The 14,193-nt window shown below is 39.7% G+C and overlaps 1 protein-coding gene across 5 annotated transcripts in view; it reads right to left on the reverse strand.

Moving 5' to 3' along the window:
• Positions 1–387: 387 nt before the first annotated feature.
• Positions 388–14,193, reverse strand: part of PLEKHA7 (pleckstrin homology domain containing A7) — a 126,696-nt gene continuing 112,890 nt past the window's right edge. For 2 of the 5 annotated variants that reach the window (XM_083348759.1, XM_083348758.1), the window contains exons 24-28: positions 9,046–9,198; positions 6,238–6,371; positions 5,128–5,267; positions 2,850–2,952; positions 388–1,637 (exon numbers count right to left, since the gene is read on the reverse strand). In XM_083348759.1, the coding sequence (XP_083204885.1) occupies positions 2,861–2,952; positions 5,128–5,267; positions 6,238–6,371; positions 9,046–9,198 (519 nt within the window). In that variant the 3' untranslated portion in view covers positions 388–1,637; positions 2,850–2,860. Of the gene's footprint in view, positions 1,638–2,288; positions 2,953–5,127; positions 5,268–6,237; positions 6,372–9,045; positions 9,199–14,193 lie in introns of those variants that run through there. The other 3 variants (XR_014490750.1, XM_083348760.1, XM_083348761.1) reach the window with 3 other exon arrangements.

Consider the following 14,193-nt stretch of genomic DNA (forward strand, 5'->3'; position numbering starts at 1 on the left):
ATGTGAGCCCACCTTGACTTAAATCCATATTTATTTATATTTTATGCAATTGGTATAAAAAGAGAGTACTGTAATAGAAAGTTGCAATATACCGAACTCACTTCTGTAATAGTGTGAACAACATACTGGACAGCTGTCAGCCCACATTTTTATTATAACACACAAGCCTTCAAGTTAAAAAAACAATCCTTAGCTGCTTTTATTAGCCCTTTTGCCCAAGACCCAAAAAAAGAGATATTATACTTTAGATTGTAATTGTCCTGGGCCAAGAGCTAAATCAAAATACCAAATTATAAATAGTAAAAAGGTAAAGGTAAAGGTTCCCCCGCATGTGTGTGCTAGTCGTTTCCAACTCTAGGGGCCGGTGCTCATCTCCGTTTCAAATAGGTGACAATAAATCTTTTTTTTTTTTGCTGCTCTTGAAAATATAGATATTAAGAAAATAAATATTTGAGTAAAATGTTATATTAATAATAGTATCAGTTATTTTAGATATTTTGTTTTAAAATGGGTGATCTGACACCTTTTGATGGAGCACTTCCTCATGGGATCGATAATGAACAGCTTCCTTCTGAATATGCAGAGAGATGTACCATCGCAAGTCTTTTTTATATAAAAAAAATAGATTTTGTGTAATTTATGCCCTCTTTGTGACAGATGTGGTGAATGAATGCATATGTATCTTAGTGCTGGAGGAGAAATTGCGCCATAAGAATTGCCTTTACATTGGGATAGGGAATGGACTGAATCAGGTATATTTCATTGCCTAAACTCCAAGATGATATTAAAAAAATGGATTTCCTTTTACAACAGGTGGACAGTGTTGCTAGATTAGTGATGTCATGAAGGACAGAGGTCTATAATGATTCTCAATTGTAATAGATTATATAATTTATTCAAATGGTTCCATCTTTTGCATATTTTATATCTGATTTTCATATTTGTATTATTAAAATGTTGATTACTTCAATAAAAATTGCACCTGATTGTGGTCACAAAGCCATTATCCTCTCTAATATATATATATATATATATTAAAACTCACTATATCTATGTATCTAATGGGATAATGGTTTTCAAAATTTTCCTTTCTAAACACAAAAATCCAGAGAATGATGCATCTTCATAACATGCATCCAATCTTTAAACGTAGGCAGCCCTTTTTCAACAACAAATCTAATACATACTTTGTTTCTAAAAATGTATTGTCATTTGATATAGCATACCAAATCTTTAAAATCAATGAACATCAGCAAGACCTGCATATGCTTGAATTATGGCCATTGCACATATTTTATATCGGTGTTTTTCAATCTTGGCAACTACTGTATACAATGGATGAACTTCAACGGCCACAATTCCCCACCAGCAGGTTACCAAGGTTGAGACACACTTTCTTATATAGTATGTTAAAAGTGCTGTTAATTTATCTGGTTTCTTTTCTGATGCAAAGTTGTTTTCTCTTTTGTTGTACAAATGTTCTCTGTACTCATTTATAAAAGGTGTTCAAATTAGAGTAGTTATGAGAGAAGGCTAGTCTGGGGTGTGTGTGTCTCTTCCTTCTTTCTGGTTGCATTTGTTCATTATGCGATTGTTACTGGCACATTCCAGGAATCACTGTTCAGTTACTGCTTTGGCTAGCATAAAGAAAAACACAGTGTAATTAGATATCAATGAAACAACTTTACTAAAAAGCATAAATTTCCAAGTAGCTGTTAACAGCTAGTAGTGCGTATAGGTAATTTTGGACTGGGAATAGGAACGGCTTATGATGGGGTAGGTAGATTAGATCAACATATCTCTCAGTGGTAAAGCATATTGCATTCCATCTTCAGCTTTTTTACATACCTGATATATTATAGAGGCTTCCCAGAAAACCCAGGAAACAATAAAACATTGTTTTGTTAACTAATCAAGAAAGAAATCTCCCAAGCATGAGCTGTTCACCGTATTCTACCATAGCACTATACTGAATAAAATTCAATATGCAATAATAGAATTCCTTATAGAATGGAATTCTTTATTGGCCAGGTGTGGTTGGACACACAAGAAATTTGTCTCCAGTGCATAAGCTCTCAGTGTACATACAAGTAATAATGACAATCATGATCATATACAACATGAAAATACATTCATCATAATCCAATATGTATCTGACACTGAATATGATTCAATATGTATCTGATAGTCTAATGTGAAACACATAGTCTCAGAAAAGAGCTAGAAAAGAAAATAATCATAATTTTCTTTTCAAAAAAAATGGTAATATATTTTAAACAAAGAGTAACTCTATGAAACTATATACAAACTTGATTTATTGCCAGGGCAAGCTGCCAAAAATATGACAGGATTTGTTTCTATGATAATGATTGCCATAACTATTCTTCAATTTATGACTTAGCATAAGGAAATGAAGGCTCTTTTATTTCTGCTACCATTAAAATATGTATTTTATTATGTAACATTTATTTTACATATTTAATATTTATTCAAATGTTATTTAATATTTTAGGATTTTCCAGTTTCCATGAGACATGGCTTGTGGCAATTTCCATTTTCATGGTGTAATCTTCAATATTTGGTGCCGCTATTACAAAACCACCTATACACGTTTCAGCTTAAAATTACATCATAGTGATAAGGAAGTCAAAACAACTTGCAGTCTCATAGCAGTTCTGGACAATTTCTACAAATACCTTGTGAGAATTTTTTATTTTCTTAACTGTAGGAGCAAAGAATCTTTAGATCACTAAAGTTTGCATGCAGTTATTACATTTACAGAGAGCTTTAACACTGGTAAAGCATATCATTAATGGCAAATATAGGCAGCAAGAGCAGCTAGTTCTTACTTTCAAGGTGTTTAGACAAATGTGTAGTGAAATCCATTGCTTAAGGGGAGTGGCTGAGGTACAGAAGGTGAGGGTGCTTTAGTTGGGTAAATCAATTGCGGAGCTAGAAGGGATCATACAAAGGAATTAGGCACCACAATTGTTCTTTGCGTTGTTTTTCCTCTTTCACACACACACAGATACACACAACTTAATGGGCTCAAATACAAGATAACAGGGCCAGACGTTTGTATGAATTGGAATACTTTTTGCAAATCAACATGTACTTTCTGTGTCAAGAAAATTTAGTCCTACAATATGAAAAATCACCGAGTCATCTTTATTTTATTTGTTGTGCCTTCCTGAAAAAGGAAGAAAGAACTGTACTCTCTGAATCCATGGGAGTGCGGATGAAATGCCATCAAGCACATTGAAAAAACCATGTAAACCAAGATTCTGTCAAAACATATTGTGAGATTGTGGAACTTCTTGAGAATCTGTACACTGTGATGAGCAGCCGTACAAGTTTGCTGAGTGATTTTGAGGCAGTAATTGTCTCTCAGCCTGGTTTACCTCAGGAGTTACTGTAGAGAAAAATGACAGGAGGGAGGAATCTTGAGCTCTGAAGGAAAGGTGGGATGTAAATCTAACGAATAAAGAAATTTATTTGTTCACTTTCACTAAGCCATTTTGTTCCACTTAAGATTTCTCGCTTGACTTTCTACTTATTTGAATAAAAAAGTGTATCGTGTAGAAATAATTCTAGCAAAAATGTCTTTCTCTAAGATAAATGTGGATGTTTTTCTTAGAAATGAACTAGAATCTGCCATGGATATTAACTTGAAGTGCTGACTTACTTTTTGAGAAGGCTTTTACTTATAGCCAATTTGTGATATAATATTTTTTAAAAATATCAAAGGAATCAGAGAGTATTTACTGACATCACAAAATAAATGTAGATGTGATTTTGTGCTGCAATTCACAACAGAACTGAAAATAAAATTGAAATCAATTAATAAAATAGAAAATCAACTCGGCAGGCACTAGATAATACTGGCCCTGCTATATACAATGAAAATATCATGCTGTATTAGTAACACACTGAAAGATTAAAGTATAAAGGAAGCACAATTTAGCAAGAACAATTTCATATCCTATTTCTGTAGAAGCTGTTTCCAAGAAGATAAAAAACTGAAACCCATCACGCTTTAGGAGAATTAAGTGACTAAATTTTTTAAAAATAATTTGCCAAGTCCAATTCCAAATCTTGGAATAGTGAAATCAATCAATCAAATTTCACTGTTTTATTTTTATGAATTTTACAGCATTTTGATGGAAAAGCCTGAACATGTGAACAGAAAAAAGATAAGGTGTTATACAAAGATAAAACAAAGGTCTCAGTGCAAAAAAACCTTAACATAACAATAATCCAATGCCGTGTTGTTTCTTTTGGAAATGGCCTCACCAAAGGCATAGGTTAGTAAAGGGCTTCTTCACTTAGCTAAGGATTGCCTTCAATACAAAGACAATCCTCTAGCAAAGGGGTGTCAAAGTGGCATCCCACAGGCTGGATGTGTCACATGCAGGCCACACCCACCCCAGCTCCGCAAGGGCAAAAAATGTCACACCATGTCACGTGACGTGATCAGGTTTGACACCTGTGCTCTAGCACAACAGTTCACAAAGCACTAGAGGAACACATTGTTGACTAATTTTCCATCTTCAAACTTCCACCAAATATTTTGTTTAAACTGGAATCTCAACCATATTGATGACTGCAAATCTTTCTAAACTTCGGGCATGAAAAATGTCCATTTAATTTTAATGTGTGATGCAGCAATCTATAAACTGTCTTAGCAGATGAAGACTTGCTCTAGAGCAGCGTTTCCCAACCTTAGGAAATTGAAGATGCGTGGACTTCAACTCCCAGAATTCTATGCTATGCTGGCTGGGGAATTCTGGGAGTTGAAGTCCACGCATCTTCAAGTTCCTAAGGTTGGGAAACGCTGCTCTAGAGAATATGTTGTGTTGCATATCTTTCCTACTCAAGTAGGAAGAAACTATACTCAGCACTAAATACTGATTAATGCTGATTAATACAATGCATGGTTCAAATCCAGGGGTTCAGCTCCATGACAAAAACTATCCAATTAGGATATCTAAAAATAACATTAAAAGTTATGGTCTTAATGCCCTGATACGTACAGTAGCCTATAAGAAAGGTATAAATGCACGTTATGTAGCAATATAACTAAAACAATGCACTGTCACAGCCACTGCTTTATAAATAGAGCACTACCTGCTACCTCTTTGCTCCGCTGAGAGGCTTCAGAAGCCAGTGCGTATGATATGGTAATGATGCGTTCTTGCTCATGTAGTTGTGAATCTAAATTTGAAGAGCTGTATTTGTCCTGAACTGGATGCTGTAGGTTGTGCACACTAGGGTAAACATAAAAATAAAATAAAATAAAAAAGTGCCGTACTTGGGCACGTGCTGTGGTCTCAGTCCCCACCACTTTCCAATATATGCTCAACATAGAAATAAAAAGACTTCAAGGTTATCCTGAAATTATGAATTTGGGGAGTATAACAACTTTTTACACTGTATTTATATAATTGCATGTATTAGCAATTATTAATATGCAGAGTATTAAAAATACAGAGAAGCAAATAGAAAAATAACAAAATCAACAACTGAGAGTCAGTTTAGTCTGGTAATTAAGTTGGTGGCCTAAAAACCAGGAGACTGGGAATTGTAGTCCTGCCTTAGAAATGAAAGCCAGCTGGGTGACTTTCAGCCAGTAATTCTCAGCCCAACCTACTTCACAGGGTTGCTGTTGGGGGATAAATAAGAGGAAGAAGGAAGGAGTATTATGCGTGTCCACCATCTGGAGTTACTTATAAAGTAATAAAGGCAGGATTAAAAAAATCGAATGGATAAATAAACAAAATGTGCCAGCAAGCTAAATATATACAATCAGCAGCAAAAAAAAAATTTACCAAAGCAAAAAGTTTAAAAGAGGAGCTTAAAACAAATTTTAAATGCCTTAAAAAGTAGTATGGCTCTTAAAGGGCCTTGGTAGGATGGTCAGCCTGGGTAATTCACAACCAAATGCTCTCTTTGGCAGAGATTTGCAGATGGACCATCCTTAAGAAGCAGTTGTCACTTGGATTAGAGCCAGTAAAGGATCTCTGGATGAAACATCCTTCTACGAAAGGTAGACAGAGACCCAGGATTTTACAGGCCTATGTCTATAACATACAGAAACAAGCAAGATTTATTGTTCCAGTAGCCTCTTCCTACAAGATGGACGAAATTACGGTAATAAAAGTTTTTTATACGTACATAACATGGCTGTTCATATTTCCTGATGTTATAAATAAAGAGGAATTATGCACAAAACCTTACCTTGATCTGGTAAGAATATGCCTAATTTTTTCTGCCTTACGATGTCTTGCTTCCAATTCTTCAGGAGTGAGGGGGTCTTCAGGATCTATCTCAATGTACCGTTCTGGAATTGTAACCTTGTCTGGCTTTGACAACTGGGGGGAGGTTTGTTGTGTGTTTTTTTTAAAAAAAAAGTAATTGTAAATATTTATCATACTACATTTAGAACATTACAACATTTGTACATTCAAATACACAAAAGGGAAAAAAGAAGGGTGAAATAGATTGTTTCAGTATTTCTGTCCATTCATTGCAAGTTTCCTGTGAAACATGTTGTATAATAGTGCCTGTCAACCAAAAGAATGTTTTTTGGAAACCATACATACACATATATACACATATACATATACATATACACATACACATACACACACACACAGACATAATATGTAAAATGAAGACATCAGATAAATCTGAATCTATCTATCTAGCTATCTATTTAAATTCAGATTTCTCTGATGTCATTTTATCACAGGGCAATTTTTTAAAGGAATATACAAACAATACTAGTGAGAAAATCTCAGGAAAATGCTTAAGTATAGTTGCTATATAACAGTGATGGCGAACCTTTTAGAGACCAAGTGCCCAAACCGCAACCCAAAACCCACTTATTTATCGCAAAGTGCCAGGGCCGCATCAGGATTGTTGTGCCCTCGGTGGGGGAGGGGGGGGACAGGGAGGCGCCTCTGAGTGCCACCTCTGACATGCAAAAAATGGGGGGAGGGGGCAAAAATGGGCCACCATGCTGCAAGGTACAAAAATGGCCGCCACACTGTGGGGTGCACAAGGCGCTACACCACGCAAGAACGAGGCAGGGCTAGTGAGTATCACGCAGGCACTAATCAACAATGGTTGGTGACCTCTGCTCTACCACCTCCACTCGAGCTTGCTAGTGGGCCTCTTTGCCTCCTTTGTGCTGGGTGGGACTCCTGCTCTGGGTGGCGGTGGTGGCCTGATGGACCTGCTGCTGGCGGTGGTGGCACATGTGCCAACAGAGAGGGCTCTGAGTGCCGCCTCTGGCACTCGTGCCATAGGTTCGCCACCACTGCTATATAATGAGACTTTGAAGATTCAACTCAAGCAATTTCTCTCTTGTTATCAAGATAATTTTCAGGTTACTTTTTAATCTTCAGCAATTAGACCTCAGATATAGATAACAATTCCAAACCCAAACTGACCTATCTAGAATTAACGGAATCATTTTATTTTATTTGTTAGTTTTTCTTAATCCGAACGTTTACTGAGCAAGGTATTGTTTTTGATTTTACTGTTCTTTAATCTTTCAGTGAAATAAGATATTCTTCCTTTGGGCCACAAGATGGCTCTGTAGGTTTCTAAATATGTTCTACCTGTGATGATTTCCTTTCTTCAATTTCTAAGATTCTCAGCATTATGCAAAATGCAGCATAAAACAAATATGGAACAAAAAATAACAATCAAAATAATCAGAATTCAATCTTAAACCTGAATGACTCCTAAAAAATTATGTGATGGTATTATCTCATAATAACACTTAAAAGCCTTCAGAAAAGCTCCGTAGTAAAATACTGAAGAAACATTCTTAAGTCCCCTGATTTCAAAGGAGTAAGAAAATTAAAAGCAACTTTTGCTAGAATATTCTAATCAGACAGGCTGATTCTGGTTGGAGGGCACAATTTTTGAATGTACCATGGAATGAAATATATAGTATTTTAAATTAAACCCAGAAGCCTACTGGCAACCAGTGCAGGGTCTCAAGTACATGTATAAAATATGCTGTTAGCATTTAAGGCTAATTAAGTAGGCCCCTGCATTTTATACCAAGTGCAGTTTCTGAGTGGTGTTTAAAGTTAGCTTCCTAAAGAGCAGATAGCTAATCCATCTGGGAAACGAAAAGAGCAAAAATTGAGACATCTTCCTCCTCCTCCTTTTAAAACTACAACACATCAACCAGTTGGGCAAAGTTGCTCCTGGCAATAGCCTCCACCTTACCCATGTTGCAGTAGCCATGAATCTAAAAAGGATCCCTCAGGTGTGATGTTACTCCTTTGATAGATAACACTGCAAAGAACCTTAATGAACGTAACTCAATTTTTATTGGGATCTACTTCGGCCTGTTTCTTTCCATTCCTGGAGAAAACAATGCAACCTTTTCTAGCACCATTCTGTAGAAGTTGTGACTAATAGCATCTTTGTGTTTGTTTTTGTTTAATTTATTCATTCTATTTTATCAGTCCTTTAATACTGTGTTGGTGTTCACAGCATGGGAAAAGAAAATCAGAGTGATGCAAGCCATATCATGGTGTCCAACATAATTTTTGCTCGACAAAGTGACAGGAAAAGGGGTTGAGCTTGTGAGGTGATGCTACGTATGTCATTCTGATGAGAGATCCTTATAACTCTGCAAAATACTGCTAAGCTTGTAAGCCGCCCTGAGTCTTATTTTTATTTTAATTCCATTTATATCCCGCCCTGAGAAGGGCGGGATATAAATGGAATTAAAATAAAAATAAATAAATAAAATGAGTGGGCTGATTCTCTCTAGTACTGTGCATTTTTCCTTCGCAGATTCAGAGAAAAATCCTACTTTGCTTAAATTAAAATCTTTCTGAAAAGTGTTGATTAAAATTAAAGAAAACAAATGGAGAAGAAAATAGTATGTCAAGCTTGGAAAACAGTGAATTTGTTTGTTTGTTTGTTTGTATTTCGTATGTTTAAACCCTGCCAAACGCCTGCCCATCTCTCTCAAACAGTACAAGTATATAAGGCAATAGCAACAACTAGCCTTACCTCTTTTCTAATATCCAAGTTATAATCTTCATGCTCTAGATCTGTCTCTGTTACGGCCACAGGGTCGATTTTTAACCAATTATCTCCCATTTTTTGTTCTGTACACATTGCTCTTTCCAGTAACTGCAAGTCAAATTCTTGCTCCCGTTTCCACTAGTAACAGACAGGAAACAATGACATATTTGACTATAATGAGTAATAAATTAGCAAGTTTAAGTTTAAGTTTCAAGTTTTATTTAATTTGTATACCGCCCTTCTCCTTGGTAGGGACTCAGGGCGGTTCACAGGGCATATATAAAAAAGACAATACAAAAATTAAAAAAGATTAAACCCATGCCCAGTTAAAAACCGTAATACAAATCTAAAACGACAAATTAAAACCCATAATCCCCCGTCAAGCCAGACCAGCCATTTCAAATAGGTGGGTCTTCAGGCCACGACGGAAAGTTCGGAGGTCTGATGCCGTCCGGAGCTCCACCGGCAGTTGGTTCCATAATGCCGGAGCGCCCACAGAGAAGGCCCTCCCCCTGGGGGCCACCAGTCGGCATTCCTTGACTGGCGGCACCCTGAGGAGGCCCTCTCTGTGGGAACGCACAGGGCGGAGGGGAGTTGATGCCGGCAGCAGGTGGTCCCTGAGGTATCCCGGACCCATGCCATGTAAGGACTTAAAGATCGTAACCAAAACCTTGAACCTCACCCGAAAGACAACTGGTAACCAATGCAGCTCGCGGAGTAAAGGTGTAACATGGGAGTACCGGGAAACTCCCAAGACAACTCTCGCGGCCGCATTCTGTACCAGTTGGAGCCTCCGAGTGGTCTTCAAGGGAAGCCCCATGTAGAGAGCGTTGCAGTAATCAAGACGAGAGGTCACGAGCGCATGAGTGACCGTACACAGGGCATCCCGGTTCAGATAGGGCCGCAACTGGCGCACCAGGCGAACCTGGGCGAAAGCCCCCCTAGTCACGGCCACTATATGATCTTCCAGGGTAAGCCGTGAATCTAGGAGGACTCCCAAGTTGCGAGCCCTATCCACGGGGGGTAAGAGCTCACCCCCCATAGAAAGAGATGGAACATTTTGAATGTCCCGGGATGCCGGAATGTACAGCCACTCAGTCTTGTCAGGGTTGAGTTGAAGTCTGTTCCTCCCCATCCAGACCCGAACCGCCTCCAGGCAACGGGACATCACAGCGAGGGCATCACTGGGGTGGTTTGGGGTCGAAATAAAAAGTTGGGTATCATCGGCATATTGATGATACCCAACTCTAAAACCACGAATGATCTCACCCAGCGGTTTCATATAGACGTTGAACAGGAGGGGCGAGAGGACCGATCCCTGAGGAACTCCACAAGCGAGAGTCCTAGGGGTCGACCTCTGCCCCCCTGCCAACACCGACTGCGAGCGTCCCAGGAGATAGGAGGAGAACCACTGAAAAACTGTGCCTCCCACTCCCAATCCCCTGAGACGCCGCAGCAAGATACCATGGTCGATGGTATCGAAAGCCGCCGAGAGGTCTAATAGGACTAGGACAGAGGAATATCCCCTATCCCGAGCCCTCCAGAGATCATTCACCAGAGCGACCAATGCCGTCTCCGTGCTGTGCCTGGGCCTGAAACCCGATTGGTAAGGGTCCAGATAATCCGCTTCATCCAGGACCAGAGGGAGCTGATGCGCCACCACACTCTCAACAACCTTCGCAAGAAAGCGAAGGTTGAAGACTGGACGAAAGTTGTTCAATACAGCTGGGTCCAAGGCAGGCTTCTTGAGGAGAGGTCTCACCACCGCCTCCTTCAAGACGGTGGGGAAATAACCCTCACTCAAAGAAGCAGATATAACTGGCTGGAGCCAGCCTCGTGTCCTCTCCCTAGCTGCATAAACCAGCCAAGGGCACGGATCCAATAAACATGTGGTGGAACTCAGCTTCCCCATAATCCTGTCCACTTCATCAGGGGTCACAGAATCAAACTCCTCCCAGATAACATTGACAGGACCGCCCATGTCCTGATCGCCAGACTCTGCCCAGCTGGAGTCCAAACCGGTCCGAATCCGAGCGATTTTATCCGTCAGATGTTGACTAAATTCCTCGGCACGACCCTGCAAGGGATCCTCCCTCACCTCCTGATTAAGAAGTGAGCGAGTCACCCTGAACAAGGCGGCCGGGCGGTTATCTGCGGACGCGATGAGGGTGGAGAAGTAATTGCACCTCGCCACCCTCATCGCTGCGAGATAAGACCTAATATAGGTTCTTAACCGCAACCGGTCGGGTTCGGATCGGCTAGACCTCCAGCAGCTCTCTAGGCCCCGTTTCCGACGCTTCATCTCCCGGAGCTCCGCGGAAAACCATGGAGCTCGCTGGGATCTGCGCCGGGTCAGGGGCCGCAAGGGTACAACCCGGTCAAGTGCCTCAGTGGCTGCCCTTTCCCAGGCTTCCACTAAGGCATCCGCCGAGCTGTGAGCAATGGAGGCAGGTGGGGACCCCAGCGCCGCTTGGAATCTATCAGGATCCATTAAGCGTCTGGGGCGGTACCATCTAATTGGCTCCGTGCCCCCACGGCGGGGGGTGGCAAAACAGAAGACCAGCCGCAGGAGATGATGATTATCATTACCTCAACCTTTGAATAGCTAAAATGGAAAGCAAGGGCTACCATAGCATTTATTTCTGGATTCTCACTTGATGTAGTCTGCAACCTTTCCAACCAGCAGAGATTAATCTAATGTCAGATCAAAGCTGAGGGCAGATTATAGTTAGATTCTGATTTTACATGTTAGGAGTCAGAGATAATTAGATTTATCTGTAATCTATTGGGCCAGGAAAAAAAATGTATTCCTTTGGAAAAGCTCTTCCCAAATGTGATACTGTATTTCTCTGAAAGTAAGATGTACCCCGAAAATAAGTCCTAGTTTGATTTTTTGGGGGGGGGCTAATATAAGCCCTACCTCAAAAATAAACCATAGTTTGGGGGCAAGGTACACCCCTAAAATCAAGCTAGGGTGGGGGGTGGAGCTTACCATTACAGCCAGGCCTCCCATGGATCAACACTTGCTTCGCCGGAAGGAGTAGCTTCATTCTGCAGCCTAGGATGGAGCTTGGCCTACATTTCGCAGTCAGAGGCCTTTCCGGAAGACCTGTATAGCCAAGAACCGAGCTACAGATTGAATCCATGGATTAGTTCTCAGTTGCAGAGGTCTTCCAGAAAGGCCTCTGACTGCAAAATGCAGGCCGAGCTCCATCCTAGGCTGCAGAATGAAGGTACTCCTTCGGCTGCAGAAGAAGGGGGACGGCTGGATGGGGCGGTCAGTTCTGCTTGCTGCAAGGTGAGTGGAAAAGACATCCCACCCTAAAAATAAGACCTGGTGCCTCTTTTGGAGGCAAAAAAACACCGGGTCTTATTTTCAGGGAAACACGGTATACAAGGGAAATGCAGTAGGCCTTTACCTATGAGAGACACATAACCTACAGTTAGATCAGATGCAGCCCCAAGATCTCCAAAAGTTATTATCATGTAATTCTTTAAGTGAATGAAACAGAAAATATCTAACTGTAATTAAGCAAATAAATGAATTTTTGGGACTTCCAAGTGGAGAAAACTGCAAGAGCAAGAGCACTTAGACTTACACCGCTCCATAGTGCATTATAGCCCTCTCTGAGCAGTTACAGAGTCAGTATATTGCCCCCAACAATCCAGGTCCTCACTTTACCGGCCTTGGAAGGATGAAAGGCTGAATCAACCTTGAGCCCATTAGGATCGAACTCCAGGCTGTGGCCAGAGTTAGCTTGCAATAGTGCATTCTAACCACTGTGCCATCTGGGCTCTTCAGCTGGCAAACTAATATATGTCTGAACAGCAGACATACTGCTAAGACAGAGATTGGCAGCCAGGTGGTCTGCCTGAGCCAGTACAACTTTTTTTGGATAAGTAAAAGCCTTGAGGATCACCCACTTGTGCTTCTGAAAGCAGTTCCTTGCAAGAAAACCTGCAAGAACCAGAAGAAACCTGTGGGAAACTCGCAGTAGAGCACCAGGAGCAGAGGAAGAAATATCAAGGGGACAGTCTCATGCAGAACCTACTTTAAAGACAATGGGTTTGCTTAAAATCACACTTACTGTTTGGATTACATAAACAATTAAAAGTTACAGAGGTCTTCAGCAGCAGAGGAACTATACTACCTAGAGAGTGTTCCTTTTGCCTGGGACAAGATTAAAATAAAATGTGGGGAAGAAATTATAAGGATTTAAAAACAATCAAAAGCAAAAATCTTGCCAAGAGTTTGAACTACAGAAGTTTAAAACAGATTAGGGGGACATCTGAATAGGATAGATTTAAAGCACTTTTGAATTAATAGTTCCAACAAGGACTATTTAAATTTCATGAGAGGGATAATTAGTTAGTCTTATTAAACAAAGAGAATGAGGGAAAGTTGTGAAAGATCACGTGACCATAAAATTAAGCTGTGCTGAATGGGACTAAAGAGTTAAGGAAAGGGGGGGAGAGAAGAAAGCTTCTATTAACTTTTTAGGTTTTTTATGGAACATATACAGTATATCATGGGGGGGTTGTCCTTGACCTGTTCACAGTTTTTTTTTAGAGGGAACTTAAGGAAATTGAGAAAAGAAAATTGATGCTTTGTATACTTACTCTAAGAACAAAATAGCCTACCTAAATTACTGAAAATTGTGAAGCAAGTCAAAAAGTGATAAAGAAATGCTGTGGAATGCCCTTTTAAGAATTTGTTTTAAGATGGCATAAATGTTTATCATACCAAATACAAGTACATAGAAAGCACTGAAATGTCACACCTGCTTCTAAAGGTGGATTGGTTTGTTCACATAATAACGTCTTACCAATCACAGTAAAAGCAATCTTACCTTTGTGTCAGTCTTGGCTAGATGTTATTTTTACATGACTGCAGTAAAAGATGATAGCAGACAAGCAAAATCACATCATTAAAAAAAGAGATCTTTGAAACAAACAGGGCACTTAAATACTAAATACATAAAATAATAAAGAGAGAATGTCATCCCGAGAATTAATAAGTTGTGATCAAAAGAAAAAAAACAACATGATCTGGTTTCCTATGATAGAAGGGAATGAATCAAGAGTCTCCAAATAACAAAATTAGACTCAACTTCCTCTGGGTAACAAAACAAA

The sequence above is a fragment of the Vipera ursinii genome (genome assembly GCF_947247035.1).
Source record: "Vipera ursinii genome assembly, chromosome: 1".
In the NCBI taxonomy this organism is placed as follows: domain Eukaryota; kingdom Metazoa; phylum Chordata; class Lepidosauria; order Squamata; family Viperidae; genus Vipera; species Vipera ursinii.